The sequence below is a fragment of the Hyperolius riggenbachi genome, chromosome 8 (genome assembly GCF_040937935.1).
Source record: "Hyperolius riggenbachi isolate aHypRig1 chromosome 8, aHypRig1.pri, whole genome shotgun sequence".
In the NCBI taxonomy this organism is placed as follows: Eukaryota; Metazoa; Chordata; class Amphibia; order Anura; family Hyperoliidae; genus Hyperolius; species Hyperolius riggenbachi.
The window spans coordinates 186,007,318-186,034,373 of record NC_090653.1 but is presented as its reverse complement, the minus strand read 5'-3'; the positions used below and the strand labels follow the sequence as shown (position 1 = coordinate 186,034,373).

The window sequence follows — 27,056 nt, the reverse complement described above, 5'->3', positions numbered from 1 at the left end:
ATCAGGAGACACAACATGATTGCCCTATTGATATTCCATCTCCTGTCTCTGAGTTACCATTACAAGAAGGGAAACATGTTTTTATTGATGGGTCTTCCTCATTAGATCCATATTCGGGGGTCAGATTTTCTGGGGCAGCCATAGTAGAGCTACTTGATATACCTATGATCATTGCTCAGTATGCCTTATCTCCCTTTTCTGCCCAAGCTTGTGAACTTATTGCTGCTATATCTGCTTTGCAATTGTACTCTGATGTTCCTCTGACCTTGTATACAGATTCAGCTTATGTCTGTACCACTCTGGTTTCCTCTCTCACAAAGTGGCAGAGGCGAGGCTACGTTAAATCAGATGGTTCCCCTATTCTACATGGTCCATTGATTCAGAAGTTGTATGATCTTGTGTCTACTAGACACTGCCCCTTGGCTGTTGTGAAGTGCGCTGCACATACAGGGGGGAGTTCAGTGGAGTCAAAGTGCAATGCATTAGCAGATGAGGCAGCTAAACAAGCTTCTTACATGGTAACACCACTCCCTTTTCAAATGATTCTCACTCACAAGGATGAGGAAAATTCCTCAAATGAGAGTTTTATATATGCACATCTAGAAGGGATAGAAAATATTTTTGAAGCACAGCAGGCAGCATCACAAGAGGAAAAAGCAAGATGGCAACTGAGAGGGTGTTATCAAGACATGCACACAGGTATTTGGAGAGCAGCCCATAGCGGAAAACCAGTGCTGCCTCAATCAATGATTGAATTATTGTTGCCAACCTTACATTTACCAGGGCATGAAGCAAAAGCCACAATGTATGACTTGATACAAAGTAATTGGTATTACCCAGACCTGTCTGAAAAGATTTCTCTTTATTTGTGCCAATGTCCTGTGTGCCAAAAATTTACATCTAGGCCTACAAGGAAAGTCATTTTGTCACAAATCCCAAAACCCCAGGGACCATTTCAGCATCTGCACATTGATTTTATAGATATGGCTGAGAGAGTGCAACAGTATAGGTATGTTTTAGTCATTGTTTGCTCCTTTTCAAGATGGGTAGAAGCGTTTCCTTGTGCCAAAGCAGATGCAAAAACAGTGGCCAGGTGCTTGATGAGAGAAGTTTTTCCAAGGTTTGGGGTGTGTAGTGCATTGAGATCAGATAATGGGCCCCATTTTGCGAATGAAATCATAAAGGAGATTTGTAATTCCCTGGGCATTGAACAGAAACTAGTGAGTGCTTATCATCCCCAGTCTAATGGACTGGTGGAAAGGATAAATGGACTTTTAAAGAACAAATTGGCCAAGTTATGCCATGACACCCATAAGAACTGGGTGTATTGTCTGCCCCTAGCTTTAATGTCTCTAAGAAATTTGAGGGGGAGGGATCACCATTTAACCCCCCATGAGATTATTACTGGGAGGCCTATGGGAACCCCACAATTGTCTACAGTAAAGGGATTAATGGGAATGAAACCCTTAGATGAAGAAATGACAATTTATTTGCGAGAATTAATTAGAGCTGTAAAGTTTTGTTTTCAACAGGTTACAGATACCAGTCCAATCGCAGATGTGGAAAGACCTAAAGACCTGCTTCCAGGAGACAAAGTTTATATAAAAGTTCAAAGGAGATCTTGGAAAGAGGCCAAGTGGGAGGGTCCATTCACTGTTATTTTGGCAACTCCTTCTGCAGTGAAAGTTAAAGAGCGAATCCCATGGATCCACTTGAGCCACTGCAGAAAAGCATGACAGACTCTCCTTCAGAGACATTCCTGATGTATACAAGGATGAGAAAGCATCCAAAATGTTATTTTGTTCTTTTTTCAGTTACCGGACTGGCAATTATAATGGGAATGCTTATATGGACTGAAACTTGCTGTTATCAAAAAATTAACTCTTTACTTGCTCAAAATAAGAAAACTAATTTTACTAATAATAGGCGTAAAAGAAGTCTGACTAACCCTTTAACCATCTCTCAAGATACTAGTTTGCATAATCCCTTTATTGACAATATATGGTATAGACATATGTCACAGGTGGTTAAGTCAATCAGCAATGAGTCATGTTATGTTTGCTCTCTTATTCCACATGCCACAGGTACAGAACCAATGTTGGTAACTAGAGACATTCCAAGTAATGAGGTACACTGTCTAAAACATATGATGCTGTGTAAGATAAAAGGGGGACTTCAACCATACCTAGTGAGTGTTACCACCCACTTGGTCAACATCACCTTGTGGAATGCAGGTTACATAATACCAAAAATACAACCTTATGTTACAGAGCAAAACAGACAAGGAGATGTAGGGTGTAAAGTAAAGGGAGATCCTGTGTGTCAGAATAGGCCTATGATGTGGGTCCAAGGGCTAACACAGTGGGATGGAAAATGGGAACACCTGACTTATGGGATGCCATGTGGAGGTCAGTCTTTGTGGGACAATGGTAAAAAATGGGGAACAAATAACAGTTTTGTGAACATTACACATAGAGAATGTGGGAAGATTTGGGATAAATATATCAGCTCAATGACTTGGATGGGAGAGGAAGAAGTTAAAGGTATAAAAGTTAGAATTTCAAATCACTCCATCTGTTTCAAAAGGCAAGACAGAGATGGTATACAGCTTGGTTCAAACACAAAATGTAATGAAATTCTAAGTGGTGAAATGTTCTCTGAGGGTACATGTGTATTAATGGACATATACTGGCAGTGTGGTAACATGGTTTATCCTAGCCTCCCTAGAGGTTGGGCAGGAGTGTGCTCCATAGTTCAACTCACCCACCCCTTGTTGGTTATCCCTAAAAGTGGATGGGCTCTAGGTAAGAAACGATTTAAACGAAGCAACTACTTTACAACACTGGATGTACCAGATGAGTTCAGACTTTTTTCAGATGCAGAGGCTTTCTTCGCAAGCTGGTTAACCCCTGGTGTACAGGCTGCTGCCAATTCCAAGTGGATACAGAAAAACAACAGGTATGAACTGTTAAAGTTTATAAACATTACTGATGAAGCTTTCAATGCTGTTAAAGAGGAGTTACGAGGTCTCAGGCTTACTACACTACAAAACAGATATGCCTTGGATATGACCTTAGCCGCTAAGGGAGGGGTCTGTGCTCTGATTGGGGACTCTTGTTGCACTTTTATCCCTGCCAATGATGATGAACACAATGGGACACTGGTTAAAGCTCTAGAACATCTCCATACTTTGAGAAACCAAATGGTTAAAGAAGGAGGTATAACTGGAGACTGGTTTCCAGGTTGGTCATTGGGAATGCCAGCCTGGGTGTTGTCCTTAATAAAGACACTCGTCATCACATGCTTACCCCTCATCGCACTATGCTGCATTGGAGTACTTCTCGTTTCCTTCTGTAAGAAACTGGCAACTAAAGCTGTCACTTCTATGTTGCCTATACGAACACAGCCAGCCCATACAGAGCTTCTGGAAGTCACTGAGTCGACGGATGTTTTGCAGATGATCGAAGATGGAGAATCTTTCCTTGAGAAATGGAACTCCATGGACCTTTAATGCCCAAGAGTGAATTGACCCTTTTGCAAGCACAACCTTTCCCTTGTCTGTCTTATGTTGGGGTGGCCAACAACAGGGGGGGATGAAGTAAAATTGATAATATTAACAAAATGGCCTCCTGAAAGCCATATTACCATACTCCTTTACTCTATACATTTATTCTTATAAGACTAGTTCTCTTCTTTCACATGGTCTCAGGGGTTTGGAATGTGCTACTAGGGGATTTGTCTGTCTTGTAGATAAGGATGGCGCTGTGTGAATCTCACCAGTCAAACTAGCCTTAAATTAAACAAGCTACTGATGAAATATGTACCTCTAATAATAATTAACGACTGACTGATCTCATCCACTTAATTAATATGTATTCATGTATTCATTTATGCTGTATTCTGTATTCCAATAGTTAACTTAGAGATTTTGTGAGGATCCAATCAGGTTATTGGTAGGAGGAATTATTGTAATGTGTAATTTGCAGTATTTAACTTGTGTTCCGAGCCCTCCTCGGGAGACAATTTCGTCTCCTGTACAGTAAATAAACTTTTACTATACTTCTACAAGACTGATCTGTGATATTTCACAACAACACACACACACACACACACACACACACACACACACACACACACACACACACACCTCTATATCTATTTTTTTTTTATTATAGTAATAAGTGGAATTCCTACCTAGGACTCCCACACCACCAGACCTCATTTACTCTGAATTATGACCACACTCAAGATCAGGTCCCACAATGTTACATAGTTGCATAGTTATTTTGGTTGAAAAAAGACATACGTCCATCGAGTTCAACCAGAGAACAAAGTACAACACCAGCCTACTCCCTCACATATCCAGGGGAAGGCGAAAAAACCCTTACAAGGCATGATCCAATTAGCCCCCAAAGGGAAAAAAATTCCTTCACGACTCCAGATGGCAATCAGATAACATCCCTGGATCAACATCATTAGGCATTACCTAGTAATTGTAGCCATGGATGTCTTTCAACGCAAGGAAAGCATCTAAGCCCCCTTTAAATGCAGGTATAGGGTTTGCCATAACGACTTCCTGTGGCAATGCATTCCACATCTTAATCACTCCTAACTGTAAAGAACACTTTCCTAAATAAATGGCTAAAACGTTTTTCCTCCATGCGCAGATCATGTCCTCTAGTCCTTTGAGAAGGCCTAGGGACAAAAAGCTCATCCGCCAAGCTATTAGATTGCCCTCTGATGTATTTATACATGTTAATTAGATCCCCTCTAAGGCGTCTTTTCTCTACACTAAATAAACCCAGTTTATCTAACCTTTCTTGGTAAGTGAGACCTTCCATCCCACGTATCAATTTTGTTGCTCGTCTCTGCACCTGCTCTAAAACTGCAATATCTTTTTTGTAATGTAGTGCCCAGAACTGAATTCCATATTCCAGATGTGGCCTTACTAGAGAGTTAAACAGGGGCAATATTATGCTAGCATCTCAAGTTTTTATTTCCCTTTTAATGCATCCCAAAATTTTGTTAGCTTTAGCTGCAGTGGCTTGGCATTGAGCACGATTATTTAACTTGTCGATGAGTACTCCTAAGTCCTTCTCCAAGTTTGATGTCCCCATATGTAGCCCATTTATTTTGTATGGTGCTAATTAGATTTAAGTGCACAGACACACACGTGCTTTTCTGAGCGCTTTTTGTCCCTCAGAGGTTTTTTTTTTTCTTTTAATTTATATAAATGATCCCATTGACTTGCATTAAAATTGCGGTAACATCGTGATGGGAAAACTGCACGATTTTACAGCATTTTTAATGTAAGTCAATGGGAACATTTTTCTTTTAAAGCTCTCAGAAATCTGAGGACCAAAGAGCGCTCAGAATAGCACTTATATTATGTCTGAGCACTACGATAGCTAATAGTGCTCTTATTGATCACTGAGACTCAGAGTCCATCTTACAAGTATTCATTATGTCGCGATATGCAGGGCAATGTAGACACAATAAGTCTGTCCCTACAAAAGGACTGTGTTGCCCTGTCTACATGTACTGGGGCATATCGACTGCATTGTTCTGATTACCTACACGGGGGCATATGAACTGTTAGCTCTGCTTACCTGCACGGTGGCACTTGGGCTGTGCTGATCAGGTTACCTGCACTGGGGCATATGGTCTGGGCTGTTCCCTCTCACTCCCGGCCATGCCACCCCCCAGCAGCCAATGGCGCTCCGCCAAAACACCCGTTCGTCGACTCAACGTCAGCTGTGACTCTGCTCCTATTGGTCCACTGCCCAGTCGCATCACCCATACCAGATCTCAGCTCCTTCAGTGGGAAGCATCCGGTACCCCATCCCACGAGGGCACGCAACTATATGACTGTCTGGAGCCACGTCCATCTAATCTCAGCTTCTGCTCCAAGGTTCCACGAGGGACAGAGGCGTAGGGGCTGTCGCTCAGGTGCACTCGTGAGGCTAAGGAGGAAAGGTTTAAGGTCAGCCATTCCCTCAACCCTCCTAGCAAACGTTCGCTCCCTCCCCAACAAGCTGGACGAACTGCTCCTTCTCTGCGAAAGGAGGAATCTCAGTGCGAACACTCCAGTTTTTTGCTTCACAGAGACTTGGCTCCACAAGGATATCCCCGACGAGGCCATTCAACTCCCGGGTTTCAGCCTCACCCGAGCTGACCGTGACACTGTTCTGTCTGGGAAAAAGAGAGGCGGTGGCATCGGTTTCCTCATCAGCTCGGCATGGTGCCCCAACATCACAGTTCTAGCCAGGAAATGCTCCCCAGACCTTGAGCTCCTCCTTGTCAACTGTAGGCCAATATACTCACCAAGGGAATTCGCTTCATACGTCCTGAGAGATGAAATTTGCAGGAGCTGTGTGCCAAGGCAGCCCTCTGTGGCGCCATCTTGCTCTAAATCCTCGTCGGAGTGTACATTCCACCAGATGCCAATATCAAATCTGCCTTGCTTGACCTGAGCGACTCCATTTCCCAGTGGGAGGCGTCCCTCCCAGACTCGTTCATAGTTATGGGCGACTTCAATAGAGCCAACCTCCGCCATGAACTGCCACGCTATCACCAGCATGTTGCCTGCCCCACCAGAGACTCAGCCACACTCGACCACTGCTACACCGTCCTGAAGGATGCATACAAAGCTGCCCCATGGGCTGCACTGGGCTCCTCCGACCACTGCCTTATCCATCTCATCCCTACCTACCTACCTAAGAGGCGCCTGGAGTCAGCAAAACCGGTCCTCAAGTCCTCCAAAGTCTGGTCAGCTGAGGCCAAGCTCCAACTTCAAGCCTGCTTCGACTGTACAGACTGGAAGGCTCTAGAAGCACCTAACCTGGATGAGTGGGTGGAGAACGTTACCTCGTACATCAGCTTTTGTGAGGACTCCTGTGTACCAACCAAATCGTACAAAGTATTCCCGAACAATAAGCCATGGTTCTCCAATAAGCTGCGGCAACTACGGAAGGGCAAAGAAGCTGCGCATAAGTCAGGCAACCATGTGGACTACAGGAGGGAGAGAAACAACCTTAACCGTGAACTGAAGGCTGCCAAGCGAGAGTTCGCTGAGAGGATGAAACAAAACCTCTGCTCAAACGATTCACGTGCCGTATGGAATGGCCTTAAAGCTGCCACCAATTACAAGTCTCCCCCACAACATGCCACACCTAGTATCGAGGTTGCTGAGGAACTCAGTAAATTCTACTGTAGGTTTGAGTGCCAGGACTCACCTGCAGGGCATCTGTCACTGTCCGATACCCCTCCGACCCCAGCAGACCACACCTCGAGTCTAAGTCCACCCCCGCTGGTAGTGTGTGAATCCGACGTCAGGCAACACCTGTCAAAACTGAACCCCAGGAAAGCCTCTGGCCCTGACGGTGTGTCCCCTTCCTGCCTGAAGTCCTGCTCACAGCAACTTGCCCCCATTCTCACCACCATTTACAACAAGTCACTTCAGTTGGGCAAAGTTCCTGCATGCCTAAAGAGGTCCACCATCATTCCTGTCCCCAAAAAGCAGGGAGTCACTGACCTCAACAACTTCAGGCCTGTGGCACTAACATCTGTTATCATGAAGACCCTTGAAAGAGTTGTCCTGTCCTTCCTGAGGTCCCTCACCATGCCCCTTCTTGACCCATTCCAGTTTGCGTACAGAGCAAACAGGTCCACCGATGATGCCATTAATATCTGCCTGAAGCTCATTGGCGACCACCTGGACAGGCCAGACTCTTATGCCAGAATACTCCTCCTGGACTTCAGTTCGGCCTTCAACACCATCTGTCCATACACACTGCAGGAGGGTCTGGCAGCACTCGGGGTACATCCCACCCTACGCCTTTGGATCACGGACTTCCTATCCAACAGGTCACAATCTGTCAAGCTGGGTAACATCTCTCTACCACAGACCACCAATATGGGGGCTCCACAAGGCTGTGTCTTGTCTCCAATGCTGTTCTCCCTCTACACGAACAACTGCAGATCCACAGCGGACTCTGTCAAAGTTATCAAATTTGCAGATGACACCACTATCGTGGGCCTTGTCACAAAAAATGATGAGAGTGCCTATCGTCAACAGGTAGACAGAATCTGTCACTGGTGCAGGGAGAACAAGCTGGTCCTTAACACAGGAAAAACCGTGGAGATGATTATCGATTTCAGGAAGCAAGCTCTCCCACCACTACCAATTCAGATTGAAGGCACTGACGTGGCGATAGTTCCCTGTGTCCGTCTATTGGGCACCACCATCTCAAATGACCTGAGATGGAAGGCTAACACTAACTCCACCCTGGCGAAGGCCCAAAAAAGACTCTTCTTCCTCCGCCAGCTGAAAAAGTTTGGCATGCCCCATCAGGTTCTCACAAGATTCTACACTGCCACCACAGAATCTATCCTCTGCTCTTCCATCCTGGTCTGGTACGCTGGTTCCTCCGCCAGTGACAGGCTAAAGCTCCAGAGGGTCATTAGATCAGCAGAGAGAACCATCGGGAAACCCCTCCCTTCACTTGACCTACTTTACAACTCGAGACTGCGCACTAGAGCGCTGAAGGTAGCAAACGACCCCTCCCACCCTGGCCAGTGCTACTTCAGTCGCCTACGTTCAGGGCGGAGATTCCGGATCATCCCCACCAGGACTACGAGGCACAGGAACTCGTTCTTCCCCTCTGCCGTCAACCTCCTGAACTCCTCCCATGTTCTGCCTCCACCCGCACCATCTTAGGTTCACAGACTGGCCCTGTCACAGACATTCTGTCTGCTTGGAACTGTAAGGGCCCTGGCTGCCCTTTTCCACACAGACCTCATAGACTGGCATCGTTAGCCATAGTATTTTTTTTTTTTTTTTTTTGTTAAATGCAACTGTATTATCTGGTTAATTGTGTTATCATGTATGTCTCCTGTATACTGCACCACTGTCATGTTTGTTGCTGAGCTCTGTATGTGCCAAATCAATTCCAGGCATGACCCTGTCATGCTTGGCGAAATAAAATGATTCTGAAAAGAACAAACTATCCATGAAAGAATAAAGCAGGGAACTCCCTTAACAGATACATACTTATATGTAATCTTCCAGAAACCTGCCTATGTTGAGAAATGGGAGGCAGATCTGGGCTATACTCTAGACATTGGGCTCTATTAACAACACTTTTCATACAGGATTTATCACCTAACTGATAAAAATAACCTTTCAGGACATTTACAAGCAAAATAATCACTCAAAGTAAGTTGTTCTGGATTCACTTTATTTCAATATTACTTTTCTTACCTTAACCTCTTGAGGACCTCAGTGTTAACCCCCACCCCTAATGACCAGGCCATTTTAAATAAAATGGGCCACTGCAGCTATAAGGCCAAGCAGCAGGGCCGCACAACACAGCACACTAGTATTCCCCCGCCCCCCTTTCTCCCCACCAACAGAGAGCTCTGATCGCCCCCCAGATGTTTGTATGTGTTTTTTTATTAAAAAAAAAAAGTGGTTTACAATAATGATAAACACCCCTCCCTCCGCCAACCAATCGCGGTGATCAGCTGTCATAGGACCACTTGTCACACGGCTGTCCCCACAGTACAGCGCTGCTGCAGATCGCAGCGCTGTACAACGGGATTAGACGGCGGGGTTTCGCTGTCTTAGTCTCCCGAGTGGCAATCGCCGCTCAGAGACTGAAGGCGGAGCTCCGCTCCACCCACTAAGCAGGAGATGCGCGTGCAGCCTGCAAAACAGAGTGCCAGGACTTTACGCCGATCGGTGTTAGGCGGTCCTGGGGCTGCGGCCACGCCCATCGGCCTGACGCGGTCGGCAAGAGGTTAATTATATTATATTTTTGCTCTTTGGGAGCTTAACACAGTAACATAGATAAGGTAAAAATAGAGGAAAACGGGTGAAAAAGCTGTATCCAGCCTCTCTATCAGTTCCACACCTGGTGGACCTACTTAAAGGTTCACAGGTTCTGAATTAGGATCTATCAAATAATATATAATGTTATGGGACAGGCTGTACCAAGGAAACCCAAAGTAGTGCTGCTAAGGATGAAGGTTCCCAATCACCCAAATCTTAAAAAAAAGAAAAAGAAATGTAAAATTACTCACAATATTACTAGCTACTAAACTGACTATCACAACTGCATGGAAGTCTGCCTCCCTCAGAGATGAGAACAGATTAATTGTAGACATGTATTTTGATAAGATGAAAGCGAAACTTGATTTCTTCGAGAACAACTGGCTGCTCTATTATAACAATTACCTGCTCAAAGATCCCCCAGTCCCCTTTTTATTCTGACACCTTTGTTTAGTCTCATATCAGCCTAATTGTTGTCTACCCTTGAGCGGATCAGTCTGCCGACAGCGTGTACACACGTGCTACTGTCTGAACGTCCGCCCAGCGGGAGGGTCGTTTGCGGCGGTATGGCGTGTGTACGTGCCTTTAATCTAAGTGAGGTTGGTCTTATCTCCCCACTGGCATTTTCAATGGGTTACCCACACTTGTGAGTATTATTTCAGCTGTCAAAATTTTGTCTGCTGCAACAAGCATTACATACTACACCATAGTGTGCTCTCGGTTGTCTCCCCCCTAGCCCCTTTTCTTATTCAAGCCAGTTCCTACTTTGTTCCCTGTTTGCAACCTTGCTTTCAAGCAAAAGCACTATGGTTTATAACAATGCCTATTTCAGCACAACCAAAAATGTATGTTTCTGAAGCTGAAGTGGAACTGTGTGAAACCTGATGATCAAAATAAAAGATTTTGAAACATGGTTTCAGGGTCAAACATACAAAGATAGCACTGACTAGGTCATGAGGCAGGGAAAAATCTGCTATGTGATTATATAAGGACCAACATACCAGGCTTTAAAAACAACCAACAATCCATGAAAAAGCCATTTGCGGACCCAAAGTGGAAATCTAAAAAACATATGAAGCAATGATTCTAAATTTCCAAAATTCTGTAAAGGAAATTTAATTTAGCTGCTCTCAGCTAAGCATTGTCTTACCATAGCAATCTCTGGGTCCACAATCCTCATGACCACCTGGGCTTGAAGAAGAGCATAAGCCAACTGTGGGTTCTGCAGTAGCATGTTTCGGGCTTCTTGAGGACTGTTTTGCACACACAACTTCAAAAGAAAAGCAAAACATTGTCAGGTAAAATCAATAAAAAATATGGTACATATTTTGAAGGATGAACAAACACTAAAGACAAAAATGTATCTGTATATCTGAAAGGTTCACAAATGTATATAGAACCCTTTAAGTATTTTTTTTTTTGTGTGTGGATTCTATAGCTCACTTAAATTTTTCTTTTCCAGTTTCAAAATTCATTTTTTTTTATTATATTACTGTTTAAATTGTAAAGCAGAATATAGCCCAGAATTTCTTTGCTCTAATAAATTATTCACAGCTTATTTTTTTTTTTTTTACTAGAATATCATTCAAAGGGTTAACACAGGCTTTAGAAGCTTCAATGCCTTCAGAGCTGGCCGCTTCTGAAAGTTAAACATTGTAATCTTGTGTTTACTTAAATGTATCAAGTGTGGAATGTGACACATTCTGACTGTGCAGGAGCTCCCTGGACACAGAGAGTCAAACCATGTCTGCCTGAATGAATAAAAGTAGTTAATAAAATGCAAAGTCAGCTCATAAAGCAAAAAACTGTACTTTTAGGAGGCTAAATTTTCTAAATGAATAATACTTATGCACAAATGCAAATATGATAACCGTATGGCATATAAAAATTAGGAAAACGTGTTTTTATTGAACACTATGTCCGGGTTTTAAACCGCTTTAAGAGGAACTGCAGAGAAAATAAATAAAACTGCTTTTTTTTTTACAATATTTATTTATAAATGATTTAGTCAGTGCTTTGTAAAAAACCTTTCCTAACCCGTATTAATTTTATGAAATTTAGAGTAGATTTGTGGGGGGGGGCGTGTCCGCCACGCAAGCACGCTGGACGCATAGAGAGTGAGCTCCGCTATAATCCTAACAAAGCGACAGAATGGTGCCTTTCTGGACCAGTAGACCGGACAGCATGTCGGAAGAGACCATGGAGACAGAGGTGACAAAAAAGGGGACCAAGCGACAATTCAAACCGCAAAAACTACCGGAGCTGTTCGCTGGAATTCAGGCCCGCAACAAAGACAAAGATGGCGCTGGCAGAAACGAAGGGCACAGCGGACACACAAGTGCTGATATCCAACAGACCAGCACCCTTACGCAGCTGCAAAGTGAATCCTCTCCCGACAACCTCTCCCCCGATACCAGGAGCCCAGCGAAGAGCAGACAGACTCAGACGCAGAGGAACAGGTAGGCCTGGCAGCCATCTTACAAACGGCTGAGCTGGGAACACAAATTGCATTAGAGAAATTCCCAGCCACTGATCAAAATATCACACAAGCATATATGAAAGAACTCATGATGTCTTTGAAGACTTCCCTAACAAACGAGATATTACAAATCACAAACCACTTGCAGCAGTCGGTGAGTTTACTGGGAGACAGGATTGCCACAGTGGAAACAAGCGTTTCTATGCTCACTACTGAATTTAACAAAACTGCACTGCCTAGACAACCAAAACGACATATCATGGCTTAAAACAAAAACAGCAGATTTGGAAGATAGAAACAGGAGATCCAACTTAAAATTGATGGGTATCGTTGAGTAAAGGTGCCCATACACTCGTCAGATTGGCAGCAGATAGATAAGAAATGCATCTGATGATCTATCTGATGCGTTTTTAGAACATTTTTTACCAGGATAGAATTCCAATAGATTTCAGTTTGAAATCTATTGAAATTCGATCTGATGGCATTTTTTTGCCATCAGATTTCCATTAAGGCCAATGCAAACTGATAAGCAATCTCATCAGATCGACCTAAATTTTCCACCCTGCAAGTTCGATGGAAATCCATCGAAATCGATCGAAATCGGCCGTCGATCGGTCGATTGGCCAACCGATTTGCAATCGATCTATCGATCGGCCGGCCAGAAAATCGGTTGAGTGTATGGGCTGCTTTAGTTCCCCCAAATCAGCTAAAAGACTTTATAAAGAAATTAGTACACTCTGCATTGCCACATTTGACTGACATTGAGCTCTGCATTGAGAGAGCACACAGATTGCCTCGACCATCTCATCTCCCAGATTCCATACCGAGTAATGTGATTTGCAATTTTCAGTTTTATAATACAAAAAAGAGGAGCTAATGCAATATAATAGAACACAAGAAACCCTGCCGGAGCCATATAAAGGCATCACTCAATATTCTCATTTATCCCAAGCTACTATAACAAAGAGAAAATCACTCTGGCCTATCACTAAAACCCTGCGAGATAACAACATAGCTTACAAGTGGGGCTTCCCAACAAAGTTATTAATCAACAAAACAGGGAAAATCTTTTCTGTGACTGCCTCAGAAGATGGGTTTAAACTGCGCTCGACATGGGGAATCCAAACCAGCAATATATCTGCTCAACCAAGACACAGTCCCCAAGCTTCTAAAGTTCAACAAGACTGGCACCTAGCTACCTGAATCTAACTTATGGAGGTTTATAAGTGGAATACTTGGCTGTTTGTGGGGGTCGGTAAAAAAGCCTCAGGGGCCACATTCGGCCCACGGGCCTTAGTTTGAGGACCACTGTGCTAGACCATTGGTACGACCAAAATGCATGACTTTACATTTTTCAACATTGAATTTAATCTGCCATTTATGTGCCCATACAGCAATCCTATCTTGATCCTGTTGCAAAAGGTCACGATCTTCCTGAGAGTTGAGGATTCTGCACAATTTTGTATCATCTGCAAAAACAGCAACATTGCTTTCTACTGTATCTACTAGGTCATTAATAAATAAATTGAAAAGAACTGGACCCAGTACAGACCCCTGTGTGACCTCACTGCTAACAGTCACCCATTTTGAGTATGATCCATTGACCACAACTGTTTTCTGTCAATTAGGCAGTTCCCCATCCATGCACACAGACTCTTCCCAGTCCTTGCATCCTCAACTTTTGCACCAGACTTGTGGGGAACAGTGTCGAAGGCCTTTGCAAAGTCCAAGTATATCACATCTACAGCATTCCCAATATCCACATTAGCGTACACTACCTTTTGTAAACCCATGCTGATGCTGAGAAATAAGATTATTGTCTACTATGAAGTAACCCCTCAAATAGTTTGCATACAGTTGATGTTAAGCTTACAGGTCTATAATTTCCTGGATCTGATTTTTTTTGCCCTTCTTAAATAATGGGAAAACTTGGGCTGTACGCCAATCTACTGGAACTCTGCCATTTGAAAGAGTCACAAAACATAAGATAAAGCGGTTTATCTATGACTGAACTTAATTCCCTTAGGACCCGAGGATGTATGCCATCCGGGCCAGGTGCCTTGTCCATTTTTTTCATTTAGTTTTGCCTTCACTTCTTCCTGCGTTAAGTATTTAAAGAGGAACTCCAGCCTAAACAAACATACTGTCATTAAGTTACATTAGTTATGTTAATTAAAATAGATAGGTAATATAATCTCTTACCCACACGGTTTTAAAAGAACAGGCAAATGTTTGATTTCATGATGGCAGCCATCTTTTTGGTTGAAAGGTGGTGACAGGGAGCATGAGAGAGTTCCAACTGTCCTGATCATCTCTCCCAGTTGCTAGGCAACGTGAACAACATAGGAAATCCCATCATGCTCTGCACAGCATCAGGGGAAAAAAAAGCCTGTGCTTTTTTCTTTGATGGGTGGAGCCTAGATGAAACTGCAGCTAAAAACGAAGCTTTTGTAAGAAAAACAAAGCTCTGATGCTATTAAACTGTTAAAGAAACACCAAGCCTTTTCAGTTATGCTGAGTAGATTTTTAGTCCGGAGGTTCACTTTAATATTACAATTGGAAGATTTCAGACTCTTCTGCATCTGTAATTTGCAATAGTGAGGTTTCCCTTGTGATGACAGAAGCAAAGAAAGCATTTAATAACTCTGCCTTTCCTTGGTCATCCACCATTGAGTTCCCACCCTCATCCTTTAGGAGTCCAATACAGTCAACCTTTCTTTTTTTTTTTTTTTTAGAGTTGATGTACTTGTAAAACTTCTTTGGGTTAGATTTGATATTCCTAGCGATTTGATTTTCAGCTTCAATCTTTGCCAGCCTAATTTCTGCTGTAGAACCTGTAGCCGACTGGAAATTCTGTCCAGTTCTCCAGGGACCCAAACCCCTTCTTCCTACACCAATTTCTTAGCCACTTATTTAACTCCCTAAGCTCCCTCTGACTCTCAGATGTAGCGCGTAGCACTGGCAGTATTTCAGAAAACATCACCTTGGAGGTCCTTGCTTTAAAGCGGTTTAAAACCCTGACAAAAGACAGAAATTACTTACGGTAATGTCTTTTCCAGAAGTCGAAAGGACAGCAACCCTGAGACTTGTCTCCCTCCATGACCCACTGGACAGGAAGCTAGATAAGAATTTGCATAATAGATTAGATAGGGATTAGACAGGTATATACACATCATAGTTCCCTCTTACCCCATCAGTTGTATTAAAAAAAAAAAAAAAAAAAAAAAAAAAAAAAAGACTCCACACAGAATGATGCTTCAAATAAATTTTAATAAGACAAACATCCGGGTGGGTAGTAATGGTGCTGTCCTTTAGACTTCTGGAAAAGACATTACCGTAAGTAATTTCTGTCTTTCCCAGAACGTCTCAGGACAGCAACCCTGAGATACAATACAATACAATACAATAACATTTATATAGCGCTTTTCTCCCATAGGACTCAAAGCGCTTAGGCTCTCTCAGATTCAGTAATTAGTAGGATGAAGTATTCACACAACAAAAGTTATATTTCTGCAAATGCCAAACTGAACAGGTGGGTTTTCAGTCTGGATTTAAACACGTCCAGGGATGGAGCTGTCCTGATCTGTTGAGGTAAGGAGTTCCAAAACGTAGGGGCAGCATGACAGAAGGCTCTGGGACCAAAAGTTTCCAAGTGGACTCTGGGTATGACTAGATTATTAGAACCTGTTGATCTGAGAATGCGGGGATTGCTACGCAGCTGCAACATATCTTTCATGTATCCAGGGCCTAAATTATTCAGGGATTTAAATGTCAGTAGGCCGATCTTGAATAGGACCCTCCATTCTATAGGTAGCCAGTGAAGGGAGTGCAGGACTGGCATTATGTGGCAGTGACGGGGTTGGTTGGTTAGCAGTCTGGCAGCAGTATTCTGTATCAGCTGTAGTCGGTACAAGACCTTTTTTGGAAGGCCAGTGTAGAGAGCATTGCAGTAGTCCAGTCGGGATGTGATGAAGGCGTGGACTAAGGTTGGCAGATCTTCTGGGGGTATGAGGTGCTTGATTTTTGCAATGTTCTTCAGGTGAAAATAGGATGATTTCACCACAGCAGAGATTTGAGTTCTGAAGTTTAAATCCCAATCAATTAGAACTCCCAGGCTACGCACATGATCAGAGCTGCGCAGATCCGTGCCTCCTATTCCCAGTGGTGAAGACTGCAAGTTAAGTTGTTTTGTTATCATGCTCTGCCCTCCTATCAGAAGGACTTCAGTTTTGTCTGCATTTAGTTTCAGCCAGTTGTCATTCATCCATTGCTGTAGTTCACGTAAGCAGGCGTTTATAGTTAGAGTTGGGTCTGTCACACCAGGCTTGAAGGAAAGATATAGTTGAGTGTCGTCTGCATAGCAGTGGTATGTCAGGCCATGTTTTTGGATTAGTTTTCCCAGCGGTAACATGTAAATCGTGAAAAGATGATATACAAGATCAATTTGGGGGGGGGGGGGGCTACAGCTTGCAACACTTTCCTGCCAAAACACAAATCAGAATTTGACAATACATCCAGTTTATAATGTTTGACAAATTTATTTTGACTCGACCAGGTGGCTGCCTTACATATTTGCTTGATAGTAGCTCCTGCCCTCTCTGTCCAAGAAGTAGAGACAGCTCTCGTCGAATGTGCTTTGATTGTAGATACAAGCTGCTTCCCCTGATGAAAGTAGGATAAAGCAATTGCCTGTTTAATCCATCTGGCAATTGTTGGCCTAGAGGCTTGCTTGCATCTGAATTTACCTGCAAACAGTACCAGTAAAGCATTATACTTTCTCCATGACTTGGACCGCTGAAGATATTCGATCACACATCTTCTGACATCTAAAGAATGCAATTTATCCTCTTTTTGTTTGGATGGATTGTTACAAAAAGATGGTAAAAAAAAAATCTCCTGGGATCTGTGAAACTTGGAAGAAACCTTTGGAAGAAAGGATATATCTAGCCGTAGCGTAATTCTATCTTCACTAATAACACAATAAGGTTCATTTATCGAAAGAGCCTGTAGTTCTATTCTTCTTGCAGTTATTGCTAACAAAAAGGCAGTTTTTAGTGTCAACAGCTTATCAGATATATCAGAAATAGGCTCAAAGGGTGATTCACATAGAGCTTGCAACACCGTGTTTAGGTCCCATGATGGGATCTTTGACTGGATAACTGGTCGAAGTCTCTTTATTGCTCTAAAAAAATCTGATCACGTACTCTTCTGCTAATCTTCTCTCTAGGTAAACACTCAGGGCCGATACTTGTACTTTTAACGTGTTGATGCTAAGACCCTTTTGAAATCCACATTGTAGAAATTCCAGCACCGAATTTGAGTGTGATGTATTCATATCATTCTTCAAACACCAGGAGAGATATGTTTTCCAAGCCTTCTGATAGATTTGGTGTGTACCCTTTTTCCTACTCTGAATGAGTGTCTGATAATCTATTAGAGAAATCTTTGCTTTTCAATATCCTCCATTCAGGCTCCATGCCGAAAGCCGAAGAAGAGTCAGATTGGGATGAAACACTGGGCCCTGGTTCAGTAGATCCTGATGACATGGAAGGATCAGATGATCTGAAGCTAAGTGCTGAAGTAGAGCAAACCAAGATCTCTTGGGCCAGAAAGGAACAACCAGAATGACTTGTGCTTGGTCTCGACATATCTTGTTCAAAACTTTCGAGATGAGATGTAGAGGGGGAAAGGCATACATCTTGTGCTGACTCCAGCTGATTGAGAATGCATCCACTTCCCATGGATTGTCTTGTGGGCACAGGGAACAAAACAGAGGGCACTTCGCATTGATTCATCTTGCAAACAGATCTATCTGTGGGGCACCCCAGAGATCCGATATTTGCTGAAATATTTGATCGTTCAGACTCCACTCGTCTTGGGAGAGATTCCGTCTGCTTAAATAATCTGCCAGATAGTTGAGAGTCCCTTTCAGATGTACTGCTTTTAAAGAAAGATTCTTTTCTGCCCAATGAAGAATCCTTGATGCTTGGGACCTTAAAACACTGCTCCTTGTGCCCCCCTGGCGGTTCAGGTAGGCCACCACTGTACTGTTGTCCGTACGAATAGTCACAGTGAACCTGCGTCTGGAATGCCTGCAGTGCTTCCCATACAGCTTGCACCTCCCTGCTGTTTGAAGATCGTTTGTGCAGATGTGCAGACCATTGCCCCTGTGCAAGAAGAGTATTCAGATGCGCTCCCCAACCCCAGGAGCTTGCGTCTGTTATTACAGTCTGGGTTGGAAAGTCCCAAAGATTTCCCCTGGAGAGGTGACCTGCCTCCAGCCACCAAAGGAGAGAGTGCTTGACACTCCAAGGGATCTGAAACTTCTTGTCTAGGGAAGACAGCCGCTTGTCCCATTTGGATAAAATCCAGCTTTGAAGGACTCTCGAATGAAATTGACCCCACTGTACTGCATGGAATGATGCTGTTAGCAAGCCCAGTAGTGCCATAGCCTTTCTTAGAGAAATGATCTTCATGCTCTCAAAATAAAGAACAGAATTCAGTAAAACAGTAGATTTTCTGGAAGGCAAAACAAGTCTTTTATTGCCAGTACAGATCTCAAAGCCAAGGAACTCCATATTCTGCTGAGGTTGTAAGGAAGATTTCTCCCAGTTAATTAACCACCCCAGGGACTGAAGGAAATCAAGTGCGAACTCCGTTTGGAGTCTTACTGAGTGGACAGAAGGACCCCAAATAAGTAAATCGTCCAGGTAGGCCATAATCTGGATAGAGTCTAATCTCCGGACAGCTAAAACTTCCGCCATAACCTTGGTATACAGCCATGGGGCTTAAGATAAACCAAAGGGTAGGGCATTAAATTGAAAATGTCTTACCTCTCCGTGTAGAACCACTGCGAACCTCAGGAATTGCTGTGATTCTAGGTGAATCGGCAGATGCAGATAAGCGTCTTTGAGATCTAGAGAGGTTAACACAGCCTTCTTGCAGCAGATTTACCACTGAGCAAATGTTGTCCATTCGGAATTTTCTGTAATGGACTGCTTTGTTTAATCTTTTCAGATTCAGGATAAACCTGTAGTTCCCTTGAGGCTTATTTATTAGGAACACTGGAGAGCAAAATCCTAGATATTCCTGGCATTTTGGGACTTGTCTGATGACTCTTTTCCCTAGCAGAGAGTTTACTTCGTTTAGTAATGCTTGTGCCTGGTCTGGACTGTTTGGAGCGGGAGTCACAAAGAACTGTGTTGGTGGACGTCTGATAAACTATATTGTATCCCTGTAAGATTATGTTTAATAACCATCTGTTCTGGAATGTCTCCTGCCATCTTTCGAAGTAATGGGCTAGTCTGCCGCCCACCGGGATCCTGGCGTCATTGTTTTGATGGAGGGTTTGGATTGGAGTAGGAAGCATTTCCTCTTGGTCGCTGTGTATTATTTGGCACCAACTTTTTCTTCTGGGTACTCCTATTTTCTGTTGCTTGTTTTCCTGAAGGACGAAAGGAACGATTGAAATGAAAATTTTCGGGGGCGCGGGGGCGTGTCTGCCGTTTGCCAAGATGGCTGCGTAATAGAGAAGCTCCGCATCACCGGCTCTCCAACAGCGACATTAAGCAATGGCCACAGCGACTACCCGAGTCACGGAACCACCAACAGAACCAATGGACCAGGAGTTCTCAAAAAAAAAAGGAAAAAGGGACAGCAGAAACTACAAAAGATGACGGATTTCTATCCGGACCGCCGATCACAGCAGAACAAAGATGGCGCCGCCGCGCCCTGTCCCACAGGCCGAAACACCGCCGACAACACCCTCCTCCCCACAAACGAACGGAGAGACCCTGATACATCCTCTGATGAGAATACTCACTCGGATCCGGGAACTCCTTCAGTACGTAGTCCGCAAAGTCCAGACAAAGGATCGCTTCTGCTGACAAGGTAATGGGGGAGGAAGAGGGCTATGACACACAGGCCTCCGCAGACAGCTTCACAGAAAGCTTCCCAGCCACTGATCAACAGGCCACACAGATTTATATGAGGGACATGCTCCTCTCCTTCAAGAAATCCCTACTTATTGATTTCTACAATATAACTAACTCCCTGCAAGCTTCTATCAGCACATTAGGGGATAGAATATCCACCACAGAGGATAAGGTGACTGATATTGTTAAACAGCATAACAAACTGATTGATGTTGTAGACCAGAATACCAATGACATAGCCTGGATCAAATACAAATCCTCGGACATGGAAGACCGTAGCAGGCGCAACAATTTAAAATTTAGGGGAATACCCGACTCGATAGCTCAACAAGATCTTAAGAACTACGTCACTGACTTACTACACAAAACCTTACCTAACCTATCGGATATTGAATTCAGTATTGAAAGAATTCACAGACTGCCAAAACCCAGTCATATCCCTGATCACTTGCCGAAAGATGTCATCGCAAATTTTCAGTTTTTCCACACCAAAGAAGAGCTTTTATTATTTGTAAAGCAAAAAGGCGCGCTGCCAGACCCTTACTCTAAACATCAAACTATTTCCTGATCTATCCCAGGCTACACTGCAACTCCACAGATCGCTGACACCAGTCACCAAAGCCCTCAGAGACAATGCTATTTCCTATAAATGGGGATTCCCCACTAAACTCCTCATCCAACATCAGGGGAAAACACATGTTATCACCACTGCAGGAGATGGTGTTCTTCTACTAAAATCCTGGAAAATCAACCCCGCACCTCCATTACCCCAAAGAGAGCAACGCCGGCCTACATCAAAAATTACACCTGACTGGCAGAAGCAAACCTGAGCCGTTGATGCAATAATACTTTCTCCAGACCACCCATCTCGCCTCCAAGGCAACCTGGACGAACTTTAAAGGTACCCTTACATGGTGCAATTAAGGACTGTACCTGCTCCCACCTACCAGCACAAGAACTCACACTGCTACACTTACTGGTTTGTTATTAAATCGCATAATCCCCACTCTCCCAACTCAATGGTATCACCTACCATCTCACCTATTCAGAGCACTCAAGATGGTCAGTTTTTCGTTGTCTTCCCACACCAATATACGTCTCTCCTCACTGAATATCATATTTACCTGGCTATGAAGCAACTTTTTGGCTTTAATGTCCCTTAAACTGATGTCCATCAATGCACATGGGCTGAACATCTAAAAAGGGGCGGAGGGCGCTTGTTGGGGGTACCTTCTCGTGTCTAGTTAACCCGCTGCTAACCTATAGGGTGTGGATTCCCACTTACTCACACACGAAAGAATTTTCAGAACGTATAAAACAAACCTAGGTTGCGCTGGGTCTAAATATATATGCAAAACAATATTATGATTGATACTGGGTTTCCATAAAAACAAATAGAGTTTATTCTACACAATCATCAAAATTTCAATACTTCAATAATAGACAGAATTCCTGACGTAAAATCAATTAATCTCAATTAATATCAATTAATATATTCCTATGATAGTCAACATCAATTTATATTTCGCTTTCACTTCATATATATCCTTTATATTAAAGGATCAATCATGCATGACCCTCAGGCATACATGGATTACCCAATGTGTGCTTAAAAAAGGAGGAGGATAGATATATAGATATATATATATATATATATATATATATATATATATAGATATATAGATATATATATATATAGATATATAGATATATATATATATATATATAGATAGATATAGATATATATATATATATATATATAGATAGATATATATATATAGATAGATATAGATATAGATATATATAGAGATATATATATAGAGATATATATATATATATATATATATATATATATATATATATATATATATATATATATATATATATATATATATATATATATATATATATATATATATATATATATATATATATATATATATATATATATATATAAATGTCGACGTAAAAAAATACCTATATCTCAATGGAAAATAGTATACATATATATAGGACTGGTAGGAAAAATTAGTAAAAAATAATAAATAAATAAAAAAATGGGCTGAACATACCCTACAAGGGACATGCCCTTTGGAAAGAGACTATTAAAGAAAACACTGACATTCTGCTGGTTCAAGAAACCCACTTTGTAGAGGGAAGATCTCCCCTTTGCCAACATAAAAAAAAAAAAAAAAAAAGAGAGGAGTGACGATAGCATTTAAATCATCGCTGGCTGTATCTATCCATCACCAAGACCTAGATAAACATGGTAGATACATAATCCTGGTATGCACGATTAACAACTTTAAACTGACACTGGTTACTATATATACGCCCCCAACCAAAACCAAAAACCCTTCCTTCAAAAAATTCTCACCAAAGTAAACAAAGTTAGATCTGGGGCTTTAATCATCGGAGGGGATTATAACGCCATTATCTCTCAATCGCTGGACACTTCCAAACAAAGCCCAAGGAAATCATCTGCCATTTTACCCATCATTTTAGAAGAAGACCTACATGATCCGTGGAGATCTACACACGGAAACGACAGGGACTTTACTTTTTTCTCCAATGTCCATCTATCTTATTCTAGAATTGACTTTTTTTTAACAGATCGTTTTACCTTACAGAGAACTGTCAAAGCGACCATAGGATCCATATCCTGGTCGGACCACTCCCCAATTTTCCTGACAATCAAAATTGATTCTCCCTCCCCAAACAGACCCCTTTGGCGTCTAAACAACTCCCTTCTGAAATCCCCCTCTATCATAGATAATATCTCTAACCAATTAACTGAATATTTTATGTTTAACAACCCTGAAGAGGTGGATGTTGGAGAGATTGCTATATGGTCGGCCCATAAAGCCGTTATTAGAGGCTCTTTCATTAAAATTGGAGCTACTCAAAAAAAGACAGAGAGAATCCCAATACAATGACATTATTGATCGGATTAAACATTTAGAATCCATAAACAAGAGCTCTAGCTCCCCACAGGTTAAAAGAGATTTATTTGATCTCCGCCACCAGCTCAAAATTTTCCAGTGCACTGAATACTAATTTAAACTCACCAGGCTCAAACTGACCCAATATTCCCAAAGCAATAAAGCAAGTGCACTTCTGGCTAGATCACTAAAACGCCGACATGCCAAACAGAGGATCATCTCTCTAACACACCCTATCACCAAACATTCCCTTTCCAACCCAAAGGATATAGCCGACGCATTCAGCTCCTATTATAATACACTGTACAATTTAAACCAAGATAACACTATTGCCCAACCCACAGAATCATCCATTAACAGTTTCTTAAATAACCTAAAACTCCCTGAACTCTCAGACACTGAACTAAACAGCCTAAATAGCCCAATTCAAATTGAAGAGGTTATCTCTGCAATAAAAACAATCCAAAACTAACAAATCACCAGGCCCAGATGGCTTCACATGTAAATATTTTAAGCTATTTTGTCACACCCTAGTCCCCAAATTAACCTCGCTCTTCAATCGATTTATGAAATTGGGAACTATGCCCCCTGAATATACACAGGCTGTTGTCACGGAACAGCCGTGAGAAACTAGAACGCAATCGGTTTATTGCGCCGATCGCCCTGGATGGTAGTCAGGCCAGCGATTTAGAGACTGACATTCCGTTTTTTTTTTAAATAGGCAGTTTTTTTCCCCCTGTTAGCAGCTGGCAGGAAGACTGGCCCAGTGACTGATGATTAAGCCAGAGGTGTAAACTCAAAGTTTGTCTAAGCTGATCTCACATTCAGATGGTAATTAAAGGAGCCAACAGGGCCTTTCATAGAGGAAGATCCTAGGAAGCAGACACAGCTGGACTCCAGCCAGCTGGCTCCAGCCTTAGCAGGAAGAAATGAATGTACTATATAATCTTTTGCCCATTTACAGAATACAATAAATAGGGTGGTTATGAGAGCAGTATCATTGGATCCGTAGGGTCATGCTGGATCTCTTGATACCAGTCGAGAGGGGCCCGTGACCCCTACAACCCAGGTATGAATCTTCTCATGAACCTGATCTGCTGCACTAGCCATATCAGATATCATATTAATCTGTATTTCCCAACAAGTATGAAGCTGTTACCCCCCTAAATATAACGTGTATGGTTCAGGAGTTACAGCATTTCATAAGATTAGCCCTAAAATCTTTCAGAGGGAATGAACTGTCATTGGTTGGTGACTCAGAGGGGCTGGCATTGCCACACCCCCAAACCAGCTTCATCAAAAGCACCTGGCCAGCGGGCGGGCAACGAGTCCTCCCATTCCATCCATCTGAGAACATCCTGCGGCCAGCCAGAGGACATAGGGCTGGTGGCCATTTTGCTGACCCATCTGAAACAAAGGACACATGTGCTAGCGGCCATCTTGATTGGCATCTTCTGTAACCTGGAACAAAGAATTCTGCTGAACTTTGATTGAAACCAAGAGCTTTAAGAACTTGAAACCGTTTTGCTTGAACTTTCTGATTTTCCCACAAAAGGACATATTTCCACAAACCATAAGTATTTTCTCCCTTTTTATTTCATACTGGCTATTACTGTCTTAATAATTGTGATTTTAATAATTGTCTGTATATATTAATTATTTATATTGCGTGAATAAAAGACTTTCTCCAAGTCATTCACTGTCCGCTACCCTGCTTATCAGCACACACAGAACTGATCCCGGGTCTCTGAAGATACACTACTTTTTTTTTTGTTGTTGGCTAGACAGAATACCGTGTGTTTAACCGTTTTATTCGCAGGACTAGTCAGTCAGTAAATCGGGTCCACTGGCCCATACCAGTGGTGGTGGCAGATACCGTGGAATAGTGTGTACGTTGTAATTACCCGTAACTCACAGGCTCCCTTCTGGTTTGTCTGCGGCTAATTCTTAACGGTTCCAGCGAATTGACTGCGACCAGAGTTCGCACGATCTGTGCGCTGGCACCGTTTAGAAGGCTAAGTGCGGTCAGACCACTAAGGGCTCTTGTGACAGCTGTTATCACAGTCATCCCTAAACCTGGTAAAGACCCGAGCAGTCCCTCCAGCTACCGCCCCATATCACTGCTTAACAATGACACCAAGCTATATGCCAAGATACTAGCAAATCGCCTAATGCCTGTTCTCCCATCACTGATTTCACCTGACCAGGTGGGTTTTACGCGAGGAAGACAAACGTCAGATGGGACTAGAAGAATGCTAAATATACTTAGATTCTCTGAATTGAGTCAAAGGCCTTCTCTGTTCCTTTCCTTGGATGCAGAGAAGGCCTTTGACAGAGTCCATTGGGGTTTTATGACATCCACTCTATCGAAATTCGGTATAACTGGGCCCTATCAACAAGCCATACTAGCCCTTTACTCTTCACCCTCAGCCACAGTTAATGTTACAGGCTTCTACTCTTCCAAATTCAACATTACAAATGGAACCTGCCAGGGCTGTCCCTTATCCCCCCCTAATCTTCACCTTAACCATAGAAACACTGGCCGAGTCAATTAGATCAAACCCATCCATAGAGGGTATTAGCATCAGGGATTCAACTCATAAAATCGGCTTATTCGCAGATGATACTATAATCACTCTATCCAATCCTCTTTCCTCCCTCAGATCAACATGGGAAATGTTGCAAAACTTTTCTAAAGCCTCATACTACAAATTAAACGAAACCACATCCTTGATGCTGGGCCTCTCTATAAATGACCAACTGAAAGCACAAATCTCACACCACTTTCCCTTCCAATGGGCCTCTAAATCTATCCCATACCTCGGCATTAACCTCCCAGCAAAAACTGAGGACCTTTTCACTTTAAATTTCTCCCCACTTCTTAAGCAGATCACCTCAGGAGTTTCAACTCATATCCAAACTCCCACTTTCCTGGCTAGGAAGAGTCTCAGCATATAAAATGCAAATCTTACCAAAAATATTATATTTATTCAGGACCATAAATATACCAATTCCCAAATCCTATTTCTCCAAACTACAAGCCACAATCTCGGCTTTCATATGGAACTACAAGAAACATAGAATTTCACACGCAACCTTAGCCATCCCTAAACTAGGAGGTATTGGACTCCCATGCCTATACTCCTACTACTTAGCCTCTATTCTAGATGTTTCTAAACCCTGGTGGTCCCACACAGAAAACAAACTTTGGTTAAATATAGAAAACGACCTCCTAGAACAAGGAACAAAAAATATGATGTGTCAACTTATGATGAAACTCTCTCTCCCTCAATCAATATCCTACAATCCAAGCTTCCAGACAAGCATGGACAAACCTATGCTCTCTCCCAGGTCCAAAAAATGGCACTACCACAATTTTGATCCCCTTAGAAACCCTCCTTTTGACTATCCCAGATATTAAACATAAAACGCTGGAAAGACAGAGGCATTAACAACCTCAACGATCTATTCAATCAGGACAAAATCCTCCCTTTCGAAGCTATACAAAACAAATTCAACCTACCCCAATCCCAGTTCTACACCTACTACAGGATACAACACGCCAGAAAAACAATCTAACCTAACTATCCCTCAGATCCCAAGTTCAACATACAAGTATCTAAACAACTCGCGCTCCACGTCTGGGGGTATTCGATTTTGGTATCAAATTTTAACCTCAAACTCGGATAAACTCCTAAACAAATATTGTGCAACCTGGTCGAATGACCTCCATGAAAACATACAGGTCCACCAACTAATAAAAGCTTCTGACAATATATGTTAATATTCAAAATGCATGGTTCACTGGGAAACCTACCATAAAATCCTACTAAAATGGTACTACACCCCCAGAAAACTAGCTAATTTTT

General features: G+C 42.6%; 1 protein-coding gene across 1 annotated transcript in view; it reads right to left on the bottom strand.

The window, feature by feature from the left end:
- LOC137527519 (cleavage stimulation factor subunit 2-like) overlaps positions 1-27,056 on the bottom strand; it is a 273,488-nt gene that overhangs the window by 212,897 nt on the left and 33,535 nt on the right. The window contains exon 5 of the mRNA XM_068248039.1: positions 10,983-11,102. Coding sequence (XP_068104140.1) covers positions 10,983-11,102 — 120 coding nt within the window. The remainder of the gene's footprint in view (positions 1-10,982; positions 11,103-27,056) is intronic.